The sequence below is a fragment of the Colletotrichum fructicola genome (genome assembly GCF_000319635.2).
Source record: "Colletotrichum fructicola Nara gc5 chromosome Unknown KSG_Nara_v1_contig11, whole genome shotgun sequence".
In the NCBI taxonomy this organism is placed as follows: Eukaryota; Fungi; Ascomycota; class Sordariomycetes; order Glomerellales; family Glomerellaceae; genus Colletotrichum; species Colletotrichum fructicola.
In genome coordinates, this window is record NW_027094061.1 from 1,641,524 (window position 1) to 1,667,718 (window position 26,195).

At 53.6% G+C, this 26,195-nt stretch overlaps 8 protein-coding genes across 8 annotated transcripts; 6 read left to right on the top strand and 2 right to left on the bottom strand.

The window, feature by feature from the left end:
- Positions 1 to 3,303: 3,303 nt before the first annotated feature.
- On the top strand, positions 3,304 to 4,406 carry CGGC5_v016999 (uncharacterized protein; the record flags this gene model as incomplete). The annotated part of the gene is made up of 2 exons (XM_032027426.1): positions 3,304 to 3,640; positions 3,688 to 4,406. The coding sequence occupies 2 exons, from the start codon at positions 3,304 to 3,306 to the stop codon at positions 4,404 to 4,406; spliced, it is 1,056 nt and encodes a 351-aa protein (XP_031876223.1).
- Positions 4,407 to 6,968: 2,562 nt separating this feature from the next.
- On the bottom strand, positions 6,969 to 7,395 carry CGGC5_v017000 (uncharacterized protein; the record flags this gene model as incomplete). Its single annotated transcript, XM_066153683.1, has 2 exons — positions 6,969 to 7,226; positions 7,315 to 7,395. The coding sequence occupies 2 exons, from the start codon at positions 7,393 to 7,395 to the stop codon at positions 6,969 to 6,971; spliced, it is 339 nt and encodes a 112-aa protein (XP_066006885.1).
- Positions 7,396 to 8,554: 1,159 nt separating this feature from the next.
- Positions 8,555 to 9,936, bottom strand: CGGC5_v017001 (uncharacterized protein; the record flags this gene model as incomplete). Its single annotated transcript, XM_066153684.1, has 4 exons — positions 8,555 to 9,079; positions 9,137 to 9,287; positions 9,338 to 9,835; positions 9,899 to 9,936. 4 exons carry the CDS (start codon positions 9,934 to 9,936, stop codon positions 8,555 to 8,557), a joined length of 1,212 nt encoding a protein of 403 aa, XP_066006775.1.
- A 937-nt stretch (positions 9,937 to 10,873) lies between these two features.
- Positions 10,874 to 11,812, top strand: CGGC5_v017002 (uncharacterized protein; the record flags this gene model as incomplete). Its single annotated transcript, XM_066153685.1, has 7 exons — positions 10,874 to 10,922; positions 11,016 to 11,028; positions 11,181 to 11,264; positions 11,311 to 11,369; positions 11,426 to 11,463; positions 11,639 to 11,742; positions 11,794 to 11,812. 7 exons carry the CDS (start codon positions 10,874 to 10,876, stop codon positions 11,810 to 11,812), a joined length of 366 nt encoding a protein of 121 aa, XP_066006774.1.
- A 2,130-nt stretch (positions 11,813 to 13,942) lies between these two features.
- CGGC5_v017003 (Transposon Tf2-6 polyprotein) lies at positions 13,943 to 18,867 on the top strand (the record flags this gene model as incomplete). Its single annotated transcript, XM_032027423.2, has 2 exons — positions 13,943 to 15,114; positions 15,156 to 18,867. The coding sequence occupies 2 exons, from the start codon at positions 13,943 to 13,945 to the stop codon at positions 18,865 to 18,867; spliced, it is 4,884 nt and encodes a 1,627-aa protein (XP_031876226.2).
- Positions 18,868 to 19,446: 579 nt separating this feature from the next.
- On the top strand, positions 19,447 to 20,657 carry CGGC5_v017004 (uncharacterized protein; the record flags this gene model as incomplete). The annotated part of the gene is made up of 5 exons (XM_066153686.1): positions 19,447 to 19,485; positions 19,534 to 19,742; positions 19,790 to 19,944; positions 20,531 to 20,558; positions 20,612 to 20,657. The coding sequence occupies 5 exons, from the start codon at positions 19,447 to 19,449 to the stop codon at positions 20,655 to 20,657; spliced, it is 477 nt and encodes a 158-aa protein (XP_066006773.1).
- An 803-nt stretch (positions 20,658 to 21,460) lies between these two features.
- Positions 21,461 to 22,268, top strand: CGGC5_v017005 (uncharacterized protein; the record flags this gene model as incomplete). The annotated part of the gene is made up of 3 exons (XM_066153687.1): positions 21,461 to 21,726; positions 21,771 to 21,869; positions 21,917 to 22,268. 3 exons carry the CDS (start codon positions 21,461 to 21,463, stop codon positions 22,266 to 22,268), a joined length of 717 nt encoding a protein of 238 aa, XP_066006772.1.
- A 2,466-nt stretch (positions 22,269 to 24,734) lies between these two features.
- Positions 24,735 to 25,897, top strand: CGGC5_v017006 (uncharacterized protein; the record flags this gene model as incomplete). Its single annotated transcript, XM_032027417.1, has 2 exons — positions 24,735 to 24,831; positions 24,885 to 25,897. The coding sequence occupies 2 exons, from the start codon at positions 24,735 to 24,737 to the stop codon at positions 25,895 to 25,897; spliced, it is 1,110 nt and encodes a 369-aa protein (XP_031876196.1).
- Positions 25,898 to 26,195: the final 298 nt, after the last annotated feature.

Genomic DNA, 26,195 nt, shown 5'->3' on the forward strand with positions numbered 1-26,195 from the left:
ACAACACCAGCTAGCAGCATCAGCAAAATGCCGGTCCACTAGAACGGACATAACACCATATGATAGATTCGGGTGGAAATTGAACATAATCGACCACCATTAGCCGCATCTCCCCTTAAGAACCGAGTCAACCTGATCGAAAAGTAGGGCAAGGCGCTTCCTTTGGCGATAAGAAAGGCCAAAAAGGCGGGGATGAAGTGGTGGGCACGATATCAGCCTGATAGATGAATTGACGCATCGAAGATCTCGAGCCTGGGGGATGAGCGGATACGGGTAAAACCGCCCAGGCCGTCGGAGTCACGGATGGCCCGCAAGGTTGCCACGATTGACCAAAAGCCATCTCTCGAAAGTCAGATACGGCCTATCAGCGTTACAGATGCGCTAAGCGAACTGGCACAAAGACGGACGGAAAGTTGTCGCTTCATCGGCGAATACCACTGGCACATGATAACGGAGGGCGATTCATGATGAACTCGCGCCTGCTACCTCGAGTGGTCTGACTTGCGCATCGTTCGGTCAAGAGAACGCAGTCAGCTATGGTTTGTGAGCTCTGTAACGTCTCAGACAATTCCTAGCGAACGTTGGATGTCGGAAATACCCTTGATGAAGCAATTGGTCGAATACTAACTGCCCTCCGACAGTGGAAATCTTGACAGCCTAGAAGACGGGTTCACATTGCAAGGCAACTCAGTATCTATCGAGTCAAGTGCCGCGTGGCACGTCATCGCTATTTTCGTCTTCGGTAGGCAATTTCCAAGCGCCGCTTCTCGCGATGGTCTTGTGCGCTGAATCCAATGGCCGGGCTTCTGCTCCACAGGAGCTACCATGTTGATGTCAGTGCGAACTGCTGCGTTACGACCTTGTCGGCGGTCTCGCAGTCGAATGAGACATCGGAGTGCGAGCATTTGATCTATGTTAGATATACTGAGGATGCCTGCAATGGGAATCTGTTCACGGCTAAGAGAGTTCCAGGACATCTTCTGGATTGCGTATCAAGATGATCAAGAATACCCCGGTGATAATCAACTGTGATCGATGCTGGTATTGACGATGCACTTCTGCCCTGGACGGCAGCAAACGTCAGGAAGCCATCAACTTGCTAGCGACCTTCACCAACGAAGACGTGACGACCAAGACATCCTCGAAGTGTATCATCAGCACTTATAACCTTTGGTGTAGATAGGGTCCATAGCAGCGCTGCCGCAAGTGCAATCAAGTCAATTTTGACCCCCATACTTGTCAACTTGGTGTCCTCCCCCCCTAGGCTTTGATTATTGGCTAACTTGCAAGTCTGTCAAGTCAATTCTTACGTAATATAGTATCACCTAATTAGGCAATTTTTGAAGCTATTCAGAAGCCCTACCCTTATATACGCCCCCTAGGAGAACCTTAGAAGGAAGCTCTCCGCCCCCCCTCTCGTATGCTCTCACGTATGCTCTCATATATGCCCCTGTGGCTGGGTATACTTGAATAAGTGGGGCTACAGCTGATCTACGACCTCCTATCAGCCAGCTATTTATATATAAGACATCAAGTTAAACAATTCAAGCGAGGGGTATGGATTTGCTCACTTGAGTAGTAGCGATAGCGTCAACTTGGCCGATTGGCTTGTATTACTTGCCAAGTGACTTGCACTTGCGGCAGCGCTGGTCCATAGGCACAATGTCGTACAGAGAGGACGTCGCTCGAGTATCCAACTGCCTGAACGCATCGGGAGAAAGCAGCCTGAGGCCCCCAAACCACGGCGCCTCAACGGCTGGCAAGTAGCTGCCTTGTCCGACATCAAAGGCCATCGTTGCAATAATCAATCCTGAAAGTAGGGTCGCGTAGGCCTCCCGCTGGCAGCCATCCGCCTCTTAAAGGGGTTTCCAGAGCCATCTCAGGAAGACTTGCTTCTTCCAACAACATACGGTGGTGTTACTGGGTCCCACCAGAAAGAGGTCAACACGGCGAAGACCTGCCCGCTGCACCAGCAAGCAGCATTGGTCCCAGTCTTGAGGCGCCCCTGGGCTTCCGCTCTGCACGTGATCTTACATTTGCGGTGGATGTACTACATGCCCATTTCGATAGCACCCACTTGCATTGCAATTCCTGCATGCAATACTCCAGCCTGGCGTCAACCACAGCAGCAGTTCCTACGACGCGCTAGACCTAAGACGATGTACGGTACGGATATGGGCCCAAGACGTGCGGCCGTTGCCCTAGTGCACATCCTGAGGCGTACGCAAAGATTGTCTGCTGCGATGACCAACCCCAGTATCCCGCCGATGAGATGCGATCGCGATGCCTGCAGTTAGGGCGACCACTTCTTCTACCCCTGCCAATTCTTTTTTGTGATGCTCTTCCTTCAGATTGGCGCGGATCTTGGGGTGGCTCAGCTTTGATAGCAGGCGTCGATTTCTCAATCTCTTCGGAATCGGTCCGCTTCTGCATCGCCTTCATGAGCCTGTCAACGACAGTGATGAAGTTGACGGCATGCGCGTCCATGGGATTGTTGTACTTGATATTCTTGATATTGTCCGGGTGTTGCCTCTTGCGTGAAGTGGCTTGATTAGTCTAGCTACGAGCGCTGGGCGCGCCTGGCTACAAAGTGGTGTGGCCGATCCCTTACGTAAAGACGGGATTCGGGCCGGCATTGACCCGGGGCCGAGTTCCGTCTTGCACCTCTTATGTAGCGTGGTATTCGTCGTCTCCGCCAACGGCTTGCTTTCTCACTTTCCCGGGAATTGAGCGCGACAAGTTGCGGACGATGGCGCAAGCCCCTCGTTCTGTGTAAAGGCGCAATGTCGCGAGCCCTTTGTAAAGGCCCGTTGGCTGTAATCTCGTGAACGTAGGTTAAAGATTGGTAGAGGGTACGTAAGTACACTCTAGATGTGGTGTTTCGCACGTGACTGTGTACTCCCAGCTGTCAACAACTTCAGAGGGGCGAGACGAGCCAGGGTCCCCGGCCCTCTCGGTGCATAGTACGGCCGCGCCGCCCTTGGCCACATCGGTATAAACCCCTGCCACTCAGACCGATCACGGTTCAATTATCTCGCACACACGAAACCATACAGCCACTTTCTCGAAAGATTCAGGCCTAGCTTATGCAGTTAAGCAGGGCTTCATTGGAAGTACACAAGTACGGACTGTATCCGTTCTCAACGACGAGTGCAATCCGAGACCCACATAATTGTCTACAAGGGCTCCTGAATGTGCTGGATACAAGTTTCCACGTCTCCTGCTCCCAATACCTACCACCTCCATCCCAACCCTTATCTGGTGCAACCGACAATCCATGGCTAGTTTCTCATCATATTCTGAATGTCCAGCAACGAAGTTAACGAAATCATCCGCGCGTTCCAATCTTGTCTCACCGAACAGCACTGTTCAACGAAAGCACCCAAAAATTTCGACGCAAACTTGGAACGACAGCAAGGACGCGCTTCGAAGAAGTTCCTAGAAGCCGGCCTTTGGCAGTGGTTTTTGTTTCATATCGTCTCACTCGAGCGCACCTGGATTGCTGGAAAACTAGACAATCTATCGGACAGCGAGCTGTCGCTGGTCATCACGGAGATAGGCAAAATCAACGTGGACTCCACGATCGTTGCCCTCCGGGATCACACACTTGAGAATTCATTTCGAGCTAAGGATCGCAAAAGTACGTGGCCCTTTGTTTACCTTAGGAATCTAGTCTGACGTTGCCAGAGCGACTTGTAGCCATTCATTGTCCGCGGCCCGACGTCGAAGCCTCATCCCCAAAACGCCTTCGGCAAGATCATCCGCAGCAAACGCCACCGACGCAATTCACAATAGTCGAGACCGAAACACTCGGGGCCGTGTCTGCCGTCCCGATGTTTTCCAGCGCTGACCAAGACGTAACAACCCTCCACTCGCAAGTTGACGACTTTGGCAGACCTGATTACGAGAATCCTGAGGCTCGAACGCTGCCCTTCGTGTTCACCCGTTACATATGTGATGCAATTTCAAAGACGGGTAGCAAGGCGTCCATCAAGCTCTTCTTCCCGCCTGACCCTAAACTCACCTGCATGGTGATTGAAGTGAAAGCACGGGAAGTAGCGCGTATCTCCGACAAGCTATTCGACGTCCACATCAGGGAGGAGGGCAACAGACGAACAATCGTCCTGGAACATGGCCCAGTCATTGAAATTTTTGGCAGCTTTCGATTGAAACGGGTCGATACAGGGCCCGTCCAACGGATGATGGGGAATATGATAAGTTCAGGCATCCAGAACAGCCAACAACGCGCAGACGAGATTATGGAAGGAAGAATGTTCACAGACTGCTTGTCGATGATGGTTGGCGAATCCGCTGAAAGCAACTGTCATCTGACCATTCAAATGGATGCGGTAGCATTATCCACGATTTATCAGAGCCTGTGGTCAGCTCCCAACGCTGAAATGTGATCTAGAGTATCTTCACTTCCCCGCCACTAATATACACGGTGATGCCTGCCGGCAAAGCGTATTGGCCAGTCTCTCGCATAGGCTTCCATTTCGACTGGTCATCCGTAGACCTTTTGAATGAGACTTTAGAACTTTTCCATAATAGTGTTTCTCCGTTGTTGTATGCCCGTGGACCAGCTTCTCTCGCTCGATCCCAATCGTCTTCTCGGAGCTCGGAGCTCGGATCGCTAGTTGCATCCTCAAGAACGATTAGCATCAGTGGCTGAAAAGTTCTAACGAACGTACCGCCATCGGCTGCGACGTGCTGCGACAAATTCTGGTTTTCTTCGGTCGAAATTGAGCTGTAATGATGCCGATTGTAGATTCCGAAGTTCATGTGAAGTGTAGGAGGCGAGGAGAGCTGACAGGCAAAACCTCGAAGGCAACTTTCCGGTTACTGCCCTGCAGATGGGCAGCAATCAGTGGGCCGTTGGGCGCGTTCGCGTTCGCAACGTAATCATTCGCGAGGGAGAAACGGATAGTGTGCATGAGGTGCGTCAGGTATCCGACGACTTACCCGTCTCAGTGAACATTTGCGAAGCGGGGGCCGGGGAAACATTAAAGCGATTCCGGAAATTTCAGAGTGTGACACGAGTTTGATCTTCGCTAAACGCAAGTGACAGCGTCAAGCGTAATGCCTTGGAATCAATGAGCAAAGTTTTCGCGAGCCAACACGACCACTCGACTCCGCGCGTCCATCTCCGCGCAGAGAGGTGGATTCAGACAAAATGCCACCTACCCACTCAGCTGTTCCGGCTTGCCCGACTTGTCTTCTGCGCAGAGAGGCGGATACGAATGAGCAACACGTCATCCAATGAACATGCTGTCTGCTAGGCCTGTGCACAGGTACCCATCCGCTTTGCGCAGAGAAATGGATGCAAATGAGCGACGTTATCCAATGAACATGAGGCCTGCGTACAGGTACGCATCCACTCGACTCCGCGCGTCTGAGGGATGCAGACAAATGCCACATACCCACTCAACTGCTCTGGCTACCCGTCTCTCCTTCTGCGCAGAGAAGTGGATGTGAGCAGGGGTGACTCTACGAAATGGGTATGTATTGTGATAGGCCTGCGAGGTGGTTAGGTCACCCACCAGCAACATTGAAAGACCACAACACTGACAGGCACAGCGTGTACTCCTGCTGTCATCGGTCAAGACTTAGGTCGGTTTTTTCACCTCATGGTTGTCTGGCCGCATTATCGGCCTACTTGAGAGCCAAGAACATGGAAACATGGATTGACGCACAGCCGCCATGAATTAGACGTGATGATAAGGCTTTATCTATCTATTGACTGGGGTTTCGCACGCCGCAAAGGTGTGGATCGCCGGCTTCGCCAGAGACATCTGAATACACAGAGGGCTGTGAATCATGTCAACGTTCCTTCAGGTGCCCACGGGTCATCACTGACCGTGGAAAACTCGTTGACACCTTCACTTTGCCCGAGATCCCCTACCTGGCTAGTACATGCAAGGCGTCTGATCATTACATAGTATTGCTTCCCCTTTTCGCATCGATCTGACCCTCCCTTCTACTTGTCCCAGCCGGCTGCATGTAACGGCATACCCAACGGCCATACCGGCCCTGGAACGCCCAAGTCAGCCTGTTGCGACCCTGGACGGTACGAGATGCTGGCGCCCCGGAGACATGGCGAAGATGCGCAATAAAGCAACAACGTCCGCGATGCAAACCAGCACCCCGCGGGTCCAACATTGTGCAGGCCGGAGTGCTTGATGCAGCCGAGCAGGCCACCATGCATGCGCTGGCGAGGGCTCAGGAGAGGTTTGCGAAGGCGAACGAGAGGAGTTATTGACCGCCCCATGCCTTGCCAGCTCTCGCTTTCAACAGCCAGAAGCCAGCCTCAGTATGGGACTCTGCTGGATGGCCGACTATAAAACGTCGTGCCTGTCATCGCCTTGTCAAGCTTCTCCTGGCTCCAGTACTTCGCGTCCGTCTCTCAGCCCCAGCCCAGAACCTCCACAACCCGTATACGAAGTGGAAATATCGTAACCTTTTTTCTCTCTGATATCGATACCGTCACCCATTGATCGACCTTCAGTCCGCCTTACAGCCCAGGTCCCCGCCATGCCCGAGTCAGGAAGCACCAGAAATGACGCTGCAACAAGCGAAAGTGATGCTTGGCCACGGACGATTACACGTGAGAAGTTCGAGGAGATGGGCATGGACATCGTGCAGGTAGCTGACCGTACTTGAATCCCCAATAGGTGGCTTGCCTACTGACCCGTTCACACAGTCTGACCCGGAGCCGGAGTCGAGTGGATCGAGCGCGGAGAAGGGAAGATCGTGATTGTTGTGTTTGGGGAACCTGACATGCTAGCTGACGTCTCAGCATATGTCGTGGCTTCTGCACGTAGGCGACGGTGATGGCGACGCTTGAAGCTATTTGGGTTGCAATATATGGTTGTCTACGGCCTCGGCCGATACGGCTTGAAAACAACTATGAGGATGTGAAGTCTGTGAAGTCTGTGAAGTCTGTGAAGTCTGTGAAACGTATGAAGCCTTTAATCCGCGTTTTCGTTTTGTCGCCATGTTGTGCCAATCAGCTGTATCAGGGTGCGCTCCATCCTGGTGACGAGCCCACGGCTCATGGCAATTGGGCCTGGCGATGACAGCTGGGTGGCCGGAGCTATGTTGGTGATCAGTTCGCCACGGCCGCCACGCAAGAGGCACGGCTGGCTGCCTTCCTCTCTCATCCCGATAATGCCATAGCGCTGATGCGATTCGACGTAAACCCAACACGCAGGTCCTGTTCTGCCACTCTTTAAACCGTGTTACTCGTATCGTCCCGACTGGCTGTCCCACCACGTTGAAGCGACCGCGTCAATTTTAACAACAGCTTATCCATACCTCAACCACAAGTCGCTTGCCTAGGCCTGTATCCGACGATGCGCGAGACTCGTGTATGGCCATGCGGCCGAACCACGTCATCGGTCGCAAGCAGTTGCGGAGGCCTTTTGAATCCGTCACGTGCCGACTGGCAGGTTGGTCTTGTCTCGGAAAACGACTGCGACCGTCGCTCTGCTGGTGCTTGAAGCTGTTCCGGAAAGTCCGCCGCATCTCGCCCAGTTATTCCATGCTCGCAACAGAGGTAGTTGACAACTTGCTGGCCGTGGCTTGCTGTCTGGAGTATCCGCGCAGGCTCTCAACTCGATAGTCGGACAAACTCCGCGGTATTGCTAGTCGTGTAGGTGTGTGTTGCTGATCGGCCGCAACCACCACGTTCAGCGGTCATCTGCTGTGAGGTCGTCAGGTCTGCAGTGGTTACGGATTTCATGGGGCCGATTGGCATGCATGCGACGGCACGGCGCTACTATCATCCGTAGGCCCGCCTACCCCCCACATCCTCACAGAAAACGTCTGTGAAGGCTGTACGGCAGAGAGCTTCCCCCAATATGACACTGACACTACTCGAACCTTCGACTTTTACACCTTTTTGTCTCTCAATCGATGGAACGGCCGACGGTCTCGAGCCCCGAGCGCAACGGCGTGATTCGAACACACGACATCGTGTACACAAGAGCGGGCCTACAAGGCCTTGCGGAGGAGTTCAAAAAGACCCTTGTTCCGGACGGGCAACCGCCCCATAGCGATAGCACGACGCAAATATACGGTTTCGAGTGGCTGGAGGAACACGCCGGGATGGTGCGGCGGTATCTTGGTTTTGACGACAAGACAGCCATAGACTACCTCGCTGCGAATGATGGTCGTGAGTCGAACGACATCGGCCACTGCATCAAAGCAAAGCTGGCGCGGTCTGGCTTTCGGTCGCCACGAGAGTCGGGTCGATATATGCCCTCACTACTCGAACTCCGGTTCGGATGTCAGTGGGTCCCGCCAGGCAAAGTGGCCATCATCTTCCTCATAGACACGCCACACAGCGGAGCAGTGAACGTGGACATACTATCTAGGAATGAGGCCGGCCACGAACAGATCGAAACGTCGATGAATATCAAGGTGGGCAGTGTTATACAAATTTACGGGCCGAGTGGGTGGAGAGCAAGCTGTTCTGTGACCTTCCTACAACTCTGTTACGATATTGCGCGCGTCTAGTTACATTATACATCCTGAGGACGAGTTCCAGAGACCTTTAGCTCCATACTACGCTCATGTTCATATCTGTAAATAGGACAGGCGCACAGCTTGCGGGAGAAGGAGGTTCAACGGAAGATGGCGTCTGGAACCGTGTTGGATTGGTCGTGAGCGACGCACTGCCTTCGATGGACTGGCTGTGCATGAAGGAAGAGGCTGGTAACGGGTGGCAGGTGATGCGGTGATGGTTGGATAGGCTTTGGCCTCCATCGCCATCCAGGCCCATCGCGGCATGGTGAGCGAATGGCTGCGAGCTAGAGAGGAGCATCTCAATGTTTGTAGATGTGTACTGCGGGGCTGGGCAGATGGCCTCGCTTGCAAAACAGTCTGCGACACAGGCTGGTCGCAGAGACGCAGCGTGGTCGGACCCAGTCTCTGGTAGAGGCACGCCAAAGTACTGGTGCCTTAGGGAGGGGATTTCTCGGCGCGCGGGGGCCTCAACCGACATGCAGTCGGAGGCGATGCATCCCGTCACTCGAGTTGATACCATAGAGGTCAGTTCTACATCATGGTCTGAGACCGACTGCGCCAATGTTAACCGATGCCTCTTCGGTGACACTTTAGTGTTGCTGTTGCTCACCTTGAGCGGTTGACATATTTCTGACAAGTATGCTATTAATGCGGTCTCAAGTTGGGCGAAACGTCGAGCTTTGTCTTGGACTGATTTGCTACAAGCTTTCTGAAACAGTTCAGTTTCTCTAGCCTTGGGGCCCGTTGGCACCTTTTGGTATCTGTGCAGAGTCAGCGACTTCTCGGCTAGCTGGCGGAGCAGGGAACCAACGTCGAATCGAGCGTTTCAGCAAGCGCGATGATCATGCCCGGCTCGAAGTTCTGTGAGAGATATACCGATGTTCTGCCATACGCGTTCCATTCGCTCACGTCCTTTTCTTCAATGCCAGCTTCTGTGTGAAAGCGAGCCGCTTCGTGCAGGGCCTTGCGGAACTTGCTGGCGCGGGGACCCCACGATGTCCGACACCGGTGGAGCTCTCCTGCGATGAGTCTAAACTTGATTGCGGCCAATAGACCGTACTTTCCTTTCGTGCTCCATGCTTTCAGGTATCTGACGACATTGAGGGGCTTCGGCTTGTCGAAGAAGCGTTTTGGTGAGTTGATCCACTCCTGTTGTCGGCCTAGTATGTCTTCCCATCCAAGTGCCGCCCTCTGGTCGTCACATGGATGCGCGTAAGGAGATTCTGACGCCGTTCCAAACTTGCAGTGCGTACAGATCTTGCCCCTGACTTTGTCTGCTACGGGACTGGGAAGGGCACAGATCACATCGCTGATGAGATCCGCCACCTGCCGATGGTAAGGAGGGTGACATTTAGTCGGAAGAGGAAAATACCCTTCGCTGCGCTTTGTCGTCCTCTTGCCAGGCGTCATTTTCCAGTACGGTCTGTAGTTGCTGCGCCAGAATGACCGCCATGAGTGGTGCTTACTTGGGTGGATGATGCGGGATGATGCAGGAAAGGAGATGATAGAGACGGCGTGGCGAGCGCTTTACCTCTTGAAGCCGAGCTGTGGAATTCCAGAGCCCCACTTTATGGATGGGACTATGTGCAGGGGTGCAGGGGCTGAAGCTGGTCGAGATGAAGACGTGTCATCCTCTGGGCTGAGGCGCTGGGTGTGGATTTATATGAAGCTGCGCGAAGGAGGGCTGCTCGCTTAAGGTTTGCGCCGAGCTCTGGAATTCCAGAGCTCGGCTAGATAGGAGAAGGGGAGGTACCATATGTACCGCGTAGGAGAGAGTGGGAATAGTGAGAGGGTGGGAGGGTGTGAGAATCGCTACTGCAGACTCCGTAGCGTGGGTGATGTGCGCCACTAGCTCAATACGTACAGAACGTATCCATGCTCGTACGAGCAACCCCTGCAGGCCCTGGATCATCCTGGGTGGAGCTATGGAATTCCACAGCTCCGCCGAAAAGGGATTACCTCCCTCGCCTACCCAGCAGCCCCTATGCAGTGGCGCCTTCAACCATGTCTGCCATTGGCTTGCTAAAGCCACCCTTTAGACAGGGTCGGCCCTCAATCGGCCGGCTTCACGCAGTACTGTGGTACGTCCGTCAGCTCCCACCAGTCCCCACATTGCAATCAGAAATCCAAGGCGCAGCCACTCACGATATTGCCAAGTTTCCAGACAATAGCTCCTTGCTGATTCAACGGCAGTGTAATCTTGTCTGTTGGAAGATGGCGGACATCTGCTCCCGACCCCTGGCCGGATCATACCACCCCACACCCTCTTCATAGCTGCATTCGGATCGACAAGGGGGTAATATCGCCGTAGCACACCACATAGAATGCCGCCCCGTAACCCCGTACGATGACGATGGGTGCATACCTGGACTCACAAGGAGTCGATACTCTGCAAGGTAAGTAACTAGCTCGTGCTCGGTTTTTAAACTTCCGAATTACGTCTAGATATACCCAAAGACAAACCGTGGTTTTTTACTCATAACTAGAAGAGGGCCGTTCGCAGTGACTCTCACATTAGCCTTGCTGTCCATATCTCGTCCGCCCATTATGTGTGCAATAAGCCAGCTTGAGTTTCATTGCGACTGCATAAAGTACATTACTTTCTCATGTTCGTGCGTGGGAAGCCAATCTGAACCTAAAGAATGTCGACATAGGAAAGTGGTCTCCGTTTGGGTCGACACGCAAATATTTTGCTCTGACCGCTGTCCTCAACTGCAGAAAAACAAAGCAGTGACTTGGTAAGTTCCCCGAAACTTCTGAGTAACTTGAGCTGACTCATTGGAGTATTGCATGGGAGAACATAGTCGACTTGAGGATGTTCTTGCCTCGAAACCATCGGGAAGGTAAGCTCTGAAAATCTTCGACGCCCAGAAGAAAATCACTCAAAGTGAGGCCTTAGCGGTGGATAAATGGTTATGTATGTGCGATTCAGAAACAGTAGCCAAAGACTGATAGATCAGACATACCGTCATGATTTAAGATACGGCTATTGGTGGCTAGGAGGAATCTTGAGGCTGTAGTACCCAAACGCAGGATGGAGACTTGGTTCTTAGGCGTAGCCGGGATAATTAGAACAGGGTCCTGTTGATGCGTCGTTTACACCAAGACCCAGCAGCGCTGCCAGCCGTGCGTCACGTACTCTGAGTACCGGGGCGATGAGCTTTACCACGAATGCAAATCGTCCGCGCCGATCCCCTGGGAAAACATGATTAGACGGTGACAGCATGTTCTTCGTTGACTGAGTCCGACAACTGACAAGAAATGTAGAGACAATACGCCTGTGTGACTTTGAATACACCGTCATGTTCTTACAATTCGAGAAAGAGAAGACAGCGCCTTCTCGGTCGAAACGGCGGGACCGCAATGTGTGGAGCTGAGCAGGCGACGAGATGTGAAAAGTGCAAATGTGCACATTTGCACCCTGACCTTGTGTTCTGCAAATCAAGGGCTTCGTCGCATACGGTGGACTTGGTTTCTGGGTTGCCATTTGGCCGGCGCTGCCAGTCGGTGAATCTTGGTGCCTTCAGGAAGAGGCGCGCGGGCGAACGTATTGACGGCTGGCGCTCAGGGGTCACGGAAACAGGGTTTCGTGTTCTGCTTAGGGTACTGTGTCTATCACGCTGCGGCACCTCGTGCATATTATTAAGTACGTTTTTCACGGCTCTAACGTGACGCCTGCGGAGTGTGAGGCCTACTGCCGTTATTTGCAACCGGGATTCTTTGATAATGATAGTGAATTGAATATAACAAGTTATCTTTCCAGGATGCTAGTCCTCCTGATTGGAAGAGGGACCACCCAAGATGGTTGTGCGCCAGTCTCTGTGGCGGTCTTCTGGCGGCGTCCGGACACTTGTCCAGCTGCGGTGGCCGCTCTGGTGGGACCTGCTGCTGTGGTTGAGGGCCAACAATCGGCACACGCACTCTATGGCCGACCCTTCTGCTCTACATCGGCACAACGCGTCGTTAGAGGGGAGGCCGACTCAACCCCCCAACAGGAGGCCCTAGACAAATCGAAATCTCTAGCGTATCGTGACCAATGAGCCTTTGATCGTCGCCGGGGCACATTTCAGGACGAGTACCGGCAGCGCTCCGCCCAACCCGGTACCAGGCTTGGCTTGGGTCGCGCCCCTCGTGCCGAGTCAGTCCACGAGCAGCTCGCACCTGCCGATTGGAGGGACGCGGGCGTTCTGGTGCGTTCGGAAAGGGGCTCGCGTGGGGCTGCTGGCCGCTGACTGGTGGACGCGACATGCTTCCTCCTGGACGGGGACAGACGCTGCTGAGACAAGCTGGCAGATGTCGGGGAGGGGTAACTGCAGCGTCAGGGGCAGCTCAAGAGGTGGTCGACGCTCGCGGACTGACAGTCTGCTGGCATGGGCAGGCGGACATTGGCCGATCAGGGCCACAGAGTGCTGCGATTATCAACTCGAAGCAAGCAAGTGCCACCATAACACTACTAGAGCGATTCAAGTCAGGCCACAGTTCTCTTCACGCCAACTTCTGGCAATGAGATTTCCGGAAAACCACCACAATTGCAAAGAGAGGATGTCACTAATTGGCCATACCAGCGACCGGAAGAACAGTGGCTGCCTTCCAGAAATAAGCAGGATCGGGCGGGAGAGCTTTGGTGGCCTGTGTGGGAACAAGACAGAGTCTTCATGGGAGTGTCCGTCTTCAGAAATGAATATGGTCCGTAGCAATGTGTCGCATCTTCCCGTGCGGCCACGGTGATTCTCCTACCCATTTGTTCAGGGGTTGCAGAACGATGCAGCTGAGAGCCAACCGCCCCAATTGGAATGGGCTTCATAGCTAACCGACGCATTTCCCCCAATCTTAGCATAAGGGTTGGGGACAACTGGTCTTATCTCGCGGACGGAGTTGCGGGCATCGAGACACATGCCCTGCACACGGAATGGCTGGGCACACTAAGACGCTGGGTACTGGTGCTAGTCGTGATCCTTGTTCCATGATGGCTTCGAAGGCTCATTTCCTACGTGACGACACCAAGAACTCCAACATGGCGAATCCAGATGCTCGACACTTCTACAATCGAACGATCATTTCGATAATCCGTAGGGATTTTAGGGCCCGAACCAATCTTTGCGGAGCGCAGTCGGAGTGTCGGACGTATGTCTCGAGATTGTCACGGGCTAGAGCCCGGATTGATATCTCCGGCTTCGCCGGAGCAGTTACCGAGATCCGGCTCCGTTGGACCCACTATTCTGCCGCAGTACGCCGCCTAACCCGGCCTGCTTCACCGCTGTTAGGTGCCTATCCCTGTAAAGTCCTTTCTTCCTTCTTCAGCTTAGAATAGTCAATCGACGGCACCTCTACGTTGAACAAGCCTAGGGGCCAGCCCCTTACATATTCTAAGCTCAACAATAGAAGACGCTACGCGAAACCTCACGAGAGCGACACGATGGATTCGCCAGAGGGTAGCGCAAACGACGCGATGAACGCCGAGATTGACCGCCGGATCAACGAAGCGGTTAACGCAAGCATACGTCCTCTTCAGGACCAAATGGCCCAGCAGACGGCCCAGATGACGCAGCTCTTGACAGCTCTGAATGGGCTTATGTCACCGGATAGAGCAACCCCTACGCCGCTTACGAGTAGCGTACCGACCCCGTCCACAGCCGATACGACTATACAGGCTCCGAGTGACGATACAGTAATGGTAGCCGAAGGGCGGAGAAAGCCCCTACCGAATCCCCCGAAGTTCACGGGAAGGCGCAAAGACTACCCAGCGTGGTCTCAGCAAATGCGCGATAAGACAACCCTAGATGCAGGACTTATGGGGGGTAACGCCGAGGTTTGGTACTATATCAACTCACGACTCGACGTTGACCCTCAGCAAGTTGTTGCTACTTTCTACGCCGCCGGAGGCCCCGGGGGCGAGCGAGACCCCTCTGAGTTCATGAGGTACTTGGACCGTACGTACAAGGACCCAAGTGCTGCCTCCCGCGCAGCTGCTACGCTGCGAACGATCCGTCAGCGGGACGACCAATCCCTCGCCTCCTTTCTTCCCCGATACGAGAGAGTATTGTCAGAAGCTGGGGGGGCTAGTTGGGCAGACCAGGCGAAGATAACCCTCCTCGAGGGAGCACTTAGTACGCGGCTCCAACGAGCCCTCGTTACTGTCGACCTTCCGGTCGATAACTACCATGGATGGCTCATGCGGGTACAAGACGTAGCCGCAAGGCTGGAGAGGCTTCCAGCTACAACGCGCAGAAGCAGCTCGTACTACCCTAGAGCCCCCGAAGCAAGCAGGCACCACGACAACGATGGTGATGTGGTGATGACTGGCGTAAGCCGCGCGAGGAACAAGAAGGGAGCTCCGGAACCGCAGCGCCGCAGACGCTACTCCTCCTCGTCTGAGTCCGAGGGTAGTGAACAACCGCAGAAGGATAGTCGGCGTTGCTATAACTGTAACAACATCGGCCATATCGCTACACGGTGCACTAAGCCAAAGCGTCCAGGGCCAAAGAAGATCAAGAAGGTCAAGAAAGCCAAGAAGTCAGAAGAGAGCAGCAACGATAGTGCCACAGAGGAGCTGGGAAGCTCTGAGGCTGAAGAGAGCTCGGGAAAAGAGTAACTCCAACGCAAAGTCGGGCGTTGGAGGCAAAGCCTAGTGATATCATCGAATGGAAGCAGTTCAAGCATCGCATGAGCAGCAAATCAGCAGTGATCACTGCCCGCATACATAAGGGCACTCAAGCAGACGCCCTGGTAGACACTGGGTGCGACCTATACGCCCTTGTCGACCATGACCTCGCCCGCAGGCTGCGCCTACCAATAGTAGACCGCTCAGAGCGGATACTAGGCAGCTTCAGCGACGCTACAGGCGCCACGAAAGCGACAGGTGTAGTTGTCTTTAACCTAGAGCTATGTGGCTATGATGAGAAGATCTTTGCGTATACTGTCCGCGGTCTTGGGGATGACCTCTTCCTTGGGAAACCGTGGATGGAACGGAACTGCGTCGTATATGACGCTTCTGCGCAACAGATACGTCATAGGAGAGGTGGTGTAGACTTACGACTGAAAGGCGAGGAAGAGCCAGAACGAATACGCCAGATTAGAACTGCTCGACTCCTCCCAGGAGCCCCCTTTACAACGCTCTACAAGAGGGCGCAACGACAAACTGGAGAAACTGCAGCATATGAAGTGCGGGCTATTAGCCTGGCAGACATACAGAAAGCCCTCGCGAAGAAGACAGAGAAAGCAGACCTTAAGGCTCTCCTTCCGCCAGCTGTTCTAGCTGAATTTCGCGAGCTATTCCAACCCGATGAGGCTGCTAACCTCCCACCACATCGCCCCGGGGTCGACCACGAGATCCCTATCAAGCAGGACAGTAAGGGCAACGAGGCTGTACTACCATGGGGCCCGCTCTATGGGATGTCACGAGAAGAGCTCCTCGTCCTCCGGAAGACCCTGCGAGACCTACTAGACAAGGGCTTCATCCGCGCTAGCAGCTCCGAAGCATCAGCCCCAGTACTGTTCGTACGGAAACCAGGAGGAGGGATACGCTTTTGTGTTGACTACCGCGCCCTCAACGAACTCACTAAGCGCGACCGATACCCCCTCCCCTTGATTCGGGAAACACTACGGACTATTAGCGCTGCAAGGTGGTTTACGAAACTGGACGTAGTAGCAGCGTTCCATAAGATTAGAATTGCAGAAGGGGAGGAGCATAAGACAGCATTTCGGACCAGATATGGACTATTCGAGTGGCTAGTCGTCCCCTTTGGCCTCACAGGAGCCCCCGCCACGTTCCAGCGGTATATTAATGGCGTACTTCGAGAATACCTTGACGACTTTGCGACGGCGTATATGGACGACGTACTGATCTACTCAAATGGGTCACAAAAGGACCACGAAGCGAAGGTCCGGCTAGTCCTCCGCAAGTTAGCTGATGCTGGCCTCCGGCTGGACCCGCATAAGTGCGCGTTTTCTGTGAAGACCGTTAAGTATCTTGGGTTTATTGTTACAGCTGGTATAGGCATCTCCTGCGACCCTGAGAAATTAAGAGCAATTAAGGAATGGGCTGCGCCAAAGACAGTTAAAGGAGTCCGGAGCTTTTTAGGATTTGCAAACTACTACCGGATCTTTATCCCAGCGTACTCAAACATCGCTGGGCCCCTTATAGCCCTTACGAAGAAGGGTGCCCCATTCTGCTGGGGTGAGGAACAAGAAGCAGCATTCCAAGAGCTAAAAAGGATCTTTGCAGCAAAGCCTGTCTTACACCAACTAGACCCTGAGCTTACAACCTACGTTGAGGCTGACTGCTCAGGCTTCGCTCTTGGGGGAGTACTATCGCAAGAAGACGAGCACGGAAGACGTCACGCAGTAGCATACCACTCGCAGCGGCTGAATGCCGCCCAGTTCAACTACCCAATCCACGATAAGGAGATGTTAGCTATTATGAGCTGCCTGCGAGAATGGAGGGCAGAGCTACAGAGCGTTGAGAGCTTTAAGATCCTATCCGACCATAGGAACCTCAAGTACTTTATGCAGAAACAGAAGCTCACGGAACGACAAAGCCGATGGGCAGAGGAGCTATCTCAGTATAACTTTGAGATACAGTACCGCCCAGGAAGCGAAGCGGTAGTGCCAGACGCACTCTCTAGACGTGAACAAGACGTACCTACGTCCCTAGAAGACGAGCGCGAACAAGGCCGGATTCTCCAGCTTCTTCCCGAAGTAGCCCTTCCCTCAACGCGTACACGACGTGTAGAGGTAGCACCAGCGATGCTTGTATTTACCGACGATAAAGAACTACAGCAGCTCTGGGATCAGACCCAAGCAGGAGACGAAGTCTACCAGCGGGCCTATACTGCTGTGAAACAACGAGAAAGAAGCTTCCCACCTAGCCTCAAGCTAAAGGTTCAGATTGCTGAGTGCGAGATCGATAACGGTAACCGACTGCTATTCAGAGATCGGATCTGGGTACCAGGTAGCGAAGACCTGGATAGGGAGGCGAACACGCTACGTACTCGTATCGTCCAAAGTATCCACGACTCAGTGCTTAGTGGCCACCCTGGTAGAGATAATACCCTCGCGCTAGTCAGCAGACGCTTCTACTGGCCTGGCCAGTCGCAGTTAGTACGGCGTTTCTGCCGTAACTGCGATGGTTGTGGGCGAAGTCATATCTGGAGAGAACGCCGCAAGGGACTCCTAAAGCCACTGCCGATACCACAGCGTATACGGAGCGATCTTGCTATGGATTTCATCACAGATCTACCCCCTACAGATAAGAACGAGAGGTTCCTTTGGGTAATTATCGACCGGCTAGGTAAAGGCGTAACCCTCGAAGCTATGCAAAGTATGGAAGCCGAAGCCTGCGCTGAACGATTCCTGAGCTGCCACTTCCGCTTCCACGGCGTCCCTACATCGATTGTGAGCGATAGGGGAAGTAACTGGACAAGCCGCTTTTGGCGGCAGTTCTGTAAGCTGTTAGGAATAGAGCAGCGGCTTAGCACTGCCTACCACCCGCAGACTGATGGAGGCCCAGAGAGGATGAACCAGGAGATCCAGGCCTACCTACGTAACTACGTCACCTACTCACAGAAGGACTGGGCATGTAACCTTCCAGCAGCTCAGCTAGCGCTTTGTAGCCGCGATAATAGCGCTATTGGGATGAGTAGCTTCTTCCTAGAGCATGGATACAACCCAGAGCCTATTAAGGTCAAGGAAGCAGACCCAGCAAGCTCTGAAGGCACCCGTGAGGGCCAAGCCCGCAAGTTGGTAACAAGGCTTCAAGATGTGATGGATATGGCCCAATCGACCCTCGCCTCAACACAGCAACGCTACGAGGAGCTGGCTAATAGGAAGCGCCAGCCTACAGAGAGACTAGAAGTAGGCGACAAAGTCTGGCTTCACATGGGGCATTACAGATCCCCTAGGCCTTGCAAGAAACTGGATTGGTTACACCACAAGTACACAGTTACGAAAGTCATCTCACCATACGTGGTAGAGCTTGATGTACCAGCAGCCATATACCCACGCTTCCATGTGGATATCCTGAAGCGCGCAGGTAACGACCCCTTACCTGGTCAAACGTTAGATGACGAGCAGCCGCCACCAATTATAGACGATGAAGGCGAAGAGACCTGGAGTGTAGAGAGTATCGACGCTGCTACCTGGAAGCGTCGAGGGCGCGGGCGACGCCGCGAAGTTCTGGTTAAGTGGGAAGGATATACAGAGAGGACCTGGGAGCCTGTCGAGACGCTCCAGGGGACAGAAGCAATGGAGGCTTACGAACGCCGTTATGGCTCTGCGATGGAGCACGATGGAGACCCAGCCTTAGCGCCGCGGGCGCGCCGCCGGAGGGGAGCGGGGGGGTGATGTCACGGGCTAGAGCCCGGATTGATATCTCCGGCTTCGCCGGAGCAGTTACCGAGATCCGGCTCCGTTGGACCCACTATTCTGCCGCAGTACGCCGCCTAACCCGGCCTGCTTCACCGCTGTTAGGTGCCTATCCCTGTAAAGTCCTTTCTTCCTTCTTCAGCTTAGAATAGTCAATCGACGGCACCTCTACGTTGAACAAGCCTAGGGGCCAGCCCCTTACAGAGATGGCGTCCAGACGCTCAAAAACTGGTTCTGCGAGGCAACTCATTCCTGATGGAACTCGAGTGAAATAATTCCAGGTCTACCCTGTAAAGAGATCAATATCACCAGGACAGCGTTGTCAATCATTTCCAATATCATCACATGACGCAGAGCACCTGCGGGACCTCCTGCATGTTGGAAACAAGGATCAGAGCAAAATTTGACATTTATCAACTAAGCGGTGCATCGCCTGGCTTTTACATAAAGTGAGGCCGGTATGATGCTTTCTGTGGAACTGTTACGAGCAACGCAAAGGTTGCCTTTTTTCCCCCTCGCTTGCTTCGATCTGAAGGTGGCAAATTGCCAGGCTTCACGATGACTGATAAGCATGGAACTGACCAGTACCCGAAAAATGTGCCGCCTGACTGCTGCTGTTGGGTCTCTATGCTAATGCCGTCGCAGGACCTCTTAGCAAACGCACACGACTTACTACATCGAACACTGTCTGAATATTCGTCTTCGCTTCCATTCTTAGAACGCATCAAATGCATTCTGGTCTTTCCAACAAATACCGCAATCTGGGCCATTCAAGCAGCCGAGGAGATGGCTTCTCATGGATTGACGGAAGTCAAAATTGTGGGATTCCGTGACCCGCTGCTGCACCCGCCGCTGTATGTAGTCGATTACTGCGCCTACCTCAAGGGCTGACAGTCCGTAGCCGCACTCTCCGGCATAACGTCGATCTTCAAGTCGATCAGCACGCCTTGTGGAAGGAAAAAAGAAAATACGATCTGATACACTCGCGAGAGCTCGGATACATGAACAATTGGCCAGAGTTTCGTGGAAATGTGCTTCAATGCCTGGCAGCTGCAGGTGAGTTAAAGATAGAAATAGTCGGCATGATTCCTTTGAGCGACGATGGCAGCCTGCACAAAGATTCCGCGCTACTGAAATTGTCGCGGATGTTGTGGGAACCTCCAAGGACGTCAAAAGAGCCAATTGGCGATCCTTTCACCATCACGCAGGACCTCAAAAAGATCGGGATGATCGTGTCAACCGTTCGCCGGAAGCTTCACATCAACAAACATTCCGACAATAAGAAAGAGAGGATCATTGGAGACTGGTTCGCCATAACCATGAACGAGTTCATAAAAGCGAGGGTGGCTCTCGCCGGAGAAAGACAGGCATTGGACGACGAGCTCGTCAAGAAAGCAAGGAAAGAAACCGAGGACACTGTCACGGGCTAGAGCCCGGATTGATATCTCCGGCTTTGCCGGAGCAGTCTCCGAGATCCGGCTCCGTTGGACCCACTATTCTGCCGGGGTACACCGCCTAACCCGGTCTGCTTCACCGCTGTTAGGCGCCTATCCCTGTAAAGTCTTTTCTTCCTTCTTCAGCTTAGAATAGTCAATCGACGGCACCTCTACGTTGAACAAGCCTAGGGGCCAGCCCCTTACAGACACCACCATCCATGCTTATTGCAACTAGTAAGTTTCTCTTATCCTTCGTCGAAGAGCTTTCAAGACTGATAGTTTTCAAGCTATTCCATCTCAGCAAAATGGATGCCTCGGCCGTGGGAGTTGTAGGATTGTGAATCTATGAGAGAATGAGTTGGTGGCCGGCGCCAGTACCCCTAGGATCTCGGGAGTGGCTGCCAAAAGGCCGGCAGGTACATGGTTCAAGAAAACCCCCTAATTATTCTCACATCTTAATACTGAACAACCGCATCCGCCACATATGGTGAGCGTTTATATGTTTTTGATTATTGCGCGCCTATTCGAGCACAGTAACGAGAAGTGCAAAAATCAGATGCTTAAGCGTCAATGTCAGCTGTGTAGAAACAATCCTTCGATTTATGGGCTACGAAGGCGGGCAGGGACTCCACTGCTTATGCTAATGCCCCAATGACTATTGAGATGGTATTCTATATGTCGGTGGGATGCCTTGGCTCTTCTGCGGCGAGCTACGCCTTACTTTCCTGTGCCAAGACGTTTGCGAACCACCTGGACGCTCCAGTTGGGGGCCATTTCGGTCAAGATCGAATGTCCGTCTAGAATAGTGGTAATCCAGCTTCCACTCTTGACCAGGAAAGCTGATGACAATACTCTGAATGCGTTAGGAGCTCTTTGACGGACGGTTTTGGCTCCGTCGTCACCGTCACAAGGACCCCTGAAAGCAGCTTTTGGTTCATGTTAGTTAGGGGCCTAGAATTAGCAGTGGGCGAGCCGAGACCCGCCACTGGTAATTGGCTGTCGAGGAGTGAAATGAGCGATGAGGCTGTGCACCACTGTCAGTGCCTTATAAGACTGTTCAGTTCTCGACAGGAGCTGTACAGCCGGGAATCATATTCTCAGTGAGTCTCAGCAAAATACTGGACATAGACGACATCATGGGAGACAACCGCGACGATGACGAGGGCTACTGCTCAGACAACCGCGATGCCACCACGCAAGAATTCTCAGAAAGACGCAACGACGACGACGACAACGCACTTAACATGGAAATGCTAAAGCGTCGATTGCAACATTTTGAACTGTCGGACCCGGACATCACACATTTAACAGTCATTATCGGCGATCGCTTTTCCAGACTGATGGCCGGATACTTCGAAAAATGCCAGGACGACTCGGGGGAGTTCAAATTCACGGAGTATATGTATGCCACCCAGTTCTTGTCACTTCGCCTGCTGACAATGGCAGGGACGAGAACCATGTCGGCGCTCGAGATCCTTTTGATAATGTGCTTTTTTGTACTGTCGGAACTTCCATTACACGGCGTCTTTTGAACAAACTATACAGGTACTGCCTACGATGCGAGCATGAGTGAGACACACGCTAAACTTCAGGGCTGTTAGTCTTCTCCAACCCGGCGCAACGATCGATATTCAGGTCGCCGTACCGGACCTGAATCGCGCGGCATCATCTGCCAGTCGGACGAGGAACACGTTGAGTAGGATGGAGCGCGACGAGATCCGTAGAGTCGAACGGATGATGCAAGAAATCGGGATTGAAAACACACGTCACATCGATGCTTTCTATCCGGATGAACCGGGACTAGCGCGTGAGATTGCGCAGGGTAAGATACATGGCTGGAATGGCCTGGCTGGCGAGGAGACACAAAGCAGCTCTGACACTCTCGCACACTTCCTTGCCTGGAACGGCGTTGGCAAGGCGTTACTGTACGTCCAGTCTCGTTAGCTGATGACTAGAAACTGACTGTCACAGGCACACTATCCGGGGGACGACGCCAAATCCGAATAACAAAAGGTCTCGGGACGAGCTTGAAGAAGACAGCTGCGTAAGGAAACGAGTCTGTCCGCTATGGCACTGGGATCCCAGGGGGGCTGAAGAGACATGATGCCGTCGGCAGGACGCAACTGGGTTCTCTTTGGGTGGGACGATCTGTGCTCGTAGACATGAACATTAATTATTCTCAAACGCTTTAGGGCCACGTCGACAGACAATCTACGGCCGGCTGTCACTTGGCATAGACTGGGAGAGTCGGAAGAGAGAAATAATCAGAAAGAAAAAAATTGTCCCCTCTTCCAGCGTATCACCTTGCGACGATCCGATGGAATCGACCGAAGATCAATTTAGAGGCCATGGTGACAAGACGACAACAGCTTTTGCGGGCGCAACGGGCCAGCATCGACGCACGGGTGTGGGCATTTTGAGCCTAGCCCAAATTGGGGCTCTCATGTACGCTTGGCACACCGGCCGCCCTCAGCTGGAGCGAGTGACTTTGGCCGAGGGGCTCGAGCTTTTCTGCAGGGCAACAAATATAGCTTGTATGGGGATCCCTGACCGGGGAGACGAAGTGGATGGGGGAGTGCACTGATCAGCAAGTGTTATGGTGGGTGGGTGTGGAAGCACAACGCACAGCATGGTGTGCGTCTAGGCGACCTTCAGAGGGCTTAGGATGGAGGGGTGCGACAGACATGCCCCGTGCTCGCAGCCCTCCGGCACACAACGTGGGGAGCTCATCTCACGTTTTAGCGTCCCACACGCGGCCCGCTTTTGGCATGCAGGTGGAGCCCCACGCCCGGCCAATCGATGGAGCCTCTTTCGACTTCATGTCTTGCGCAGCGACGGCCAGCGCAGCTTCCGCGAGCTTCGCATTCGCCGACCGCCATGGGTGTTCTCATGCCAGTGACTGAGCCAATCGCGGACATGCCGTCGCCTTTGCTGACCGGCGCAGGCAGCCCATTGGGCACTCGACGGCTAGCTGCGGAATGCGGTCATCCAGTGTTGGAGTATCTTGGAGGGAGCGACACGTCAAGGATACTTTCTTATTCGTGAGCGAGAAATATCCTGTTGAGAACGTCTCGAGTCAGCTAAGCAAGACTTCAGAGCGCAAGCTGAGTGATAAAGAGAGCGAGTCCTGACAGAAGGAGTGCCGGCTTCCGCAAGTTCACCACGATCACATTTCATACCCTCCAAGCCAATCACACCACACGCGAGCGACCGCAGCATCGAGAAGAATCATGGACCGCTACCCCTGCGTCAATAGATACAAGCATGGCGTGGACTGCCCCGGCTGGGTCAACGTCCACGGCGCGCGTTGCGAAGATTGCGTCGTCGTATGTGACAGGCCTGACCGAACGCGAACCTTGCTGACCCTGGACAGTATAATCGCTAGGGTGAAAATCAGGGGTTTGGAGTTGATCGACGAGAGGAAGCAAGGGGAACGGGCGCATGTATCTGCAGCACTCTACTCTCCAGAATTAACCTTGTTCATCCCGAATGTGCAATACTGTGAATGTGACCTGGCCGATGAACGCCAACGTGACTGGCCTGCTTCGCCCCGACCCAAGGTGATGACTGCAGCTGCGGCGGTGAGCGCACACGACTGCTGTCTGCCTACCGTGGTGCCTCGCAGCCTGATGTTGAATGGCGAACCGTCGTGGACGCCTTGCGACTCGAAGAGACACAAAAGCACGCCGTGCCCAGGTGTTGTGTCTGATCCACTTGACACTGCCTTCTGCGGACAACCATAGCAGAAACAGTTCTACGAGTCGACGGCATCACCTGCGGACACATTTGGAAGCAGGGAAGGTGAGACAGACAATGCTGATAGAGGTCCCGGGAGCTGACATACTCGAGCTCTGAGAAGCGGACCAACGCCAAAGCCGAGAGCACAATTTGCGACGATCACAAAGGTCCAGACACAGCACAAAGCAACGCCATCCACATGCGACCCCCACGACAGTCCCGTCTGTCCATCGGCTGAATCCTCCCCGTCGATAGCGCGATGGCTCTCCGCAAACTGGTCATCGGCTTCCGGTCGGGGAAATGAGGACAGCCCCGCACAGCTGGTGAGCACCACCCTCCACTCTGTCCGCTGTCTCCACACTCCCGCGCAAGCTAGCGCAAGATAGTTAAGCTGTGACAAGGAGCGTGCTAGCGGGCAACAGTGTTACCATTGCTGATTCCCTCCCACGCACCACAAGACGCATCTTTCCATTCTCGACAGCAGCTGCGTATGGCGTTTCTTTTCGCGAGCAAGGGTATCTGACATGTCACCGCCGGTGTCTCTGGTGGTGGCACATCCACATACTTCAATGCGACTGGCCCCGATTGGCGTCATGAGGCATGATGTTGATGTAGACGCGTCCTTCGCCAGCTTACCACTCTTTGAGCTACAGCAAACGCTCGCCTTTCGCTATGCCTCGTCCTCTCGATATCTACTCGAACGTGAACCCCGATGCCTTTGGCGAAATTGAGAGCGTGGATCCTCACAACATTCACACCATGCTGATGCGTAAGAAATCCAGTTCATGGAGATCATCCAGATCAGTAGCTAACTCCTCCAAGAACCACCGCATCTTTCCAGAAGTGTCGAATCGAATAGTGAAGACGAAACCCCCGGTATTCAATTGAACGATGGTCCTAGCCAGACACGGCCTCTCGTTCGAACAGAGAATTCCACTAGCTATGGGAACGAAGATTTCTTCCACTCCAGTCAAGAGACCACCACACCTCACATGCCCCCGAAGAAGATGCCTGCCACGGCGCTTGAATCACTGTCGAATAACCATCCTACATCTGTCACTCCTGTTTCCTCTCCAGAACAGGAGAACTCCCCAGACGCTCCGCATCCCGGGAACAAATCCCACAACCCTACCGACGGCAGCTTCTCTTCCTCGCAAGCCTCAGCTTCTCGCGCTGCGTCAGAAATCCCAGGGGACGCCACTAACGACACTTCCCCTGACGACTCGGACACCGACTATGTCGACGAGAGCGCCATTGACGACGAGAATGACTGGGTAGACTCGATCGAAGACAGCAACAAGTCCAGCATTGACGAGAAGACGTTATTCCAGCGCGTCGACTCCAAACCCAACCTGACCTCGCGCCGCTCTCTCATCACCCTCATGATCGATCACCAGGCTCGCACCAACAACTCGGCCCAATCTGCCTTGGCTACCTCTCCTAGCGACTCCGACGATTCTCTGCTGATGATGAAGCATGGCAACCGATCTTCATCTCCAAAGCTCACCAACGAGGTGCCCCGGTCCGCTGCTCAGCCTATCCTCGCAAGACACAGCGAAAGCTGTCCGTTGATCCCCACATCCCCCCGAACCACGCGACGCAACATGCTCGCGACGGAGCTTACCGAGTCTCTCCGACGGAACCTGCTCTGGGAGCGTCAACAAAAGTCCTCTACCGCCAATGCAGTTCTCAAGCGCCGTCATATCTCTCACGATGTCGCGAACCTGAAGCAGTATCCCGAGAAGGCCTACATGAACAACAATGAGGATCTTTCCATCGCTCCTCAGTACGTCTCCAAGGACGATTACGGGGGCTACCACTCGAAGGGCTGGTGACATACATGGCCTTGGTGTATTCGAAGCATTATTTGACTCACGCGGGGTCGCCCGGGACTGTGAATGTCGTACGCAGGCGCGCGATGAGCCACGGATCAGTCTGAGACAGTGATGGATTCATAATGATACGATGAGAAAATATGGTAACATTTGTACATATAAGAAGTAAAAGTCGCACCTGTACAGCATGTAGCGCTGTGTTTGAAATCGCCAGAACCAAGGACCTTATTACAGTGTACGACGTGCCTGCTCCATCGTGTCTTCCGCTAGACCGCACCCTTTTCAGGTCCCGCAACAT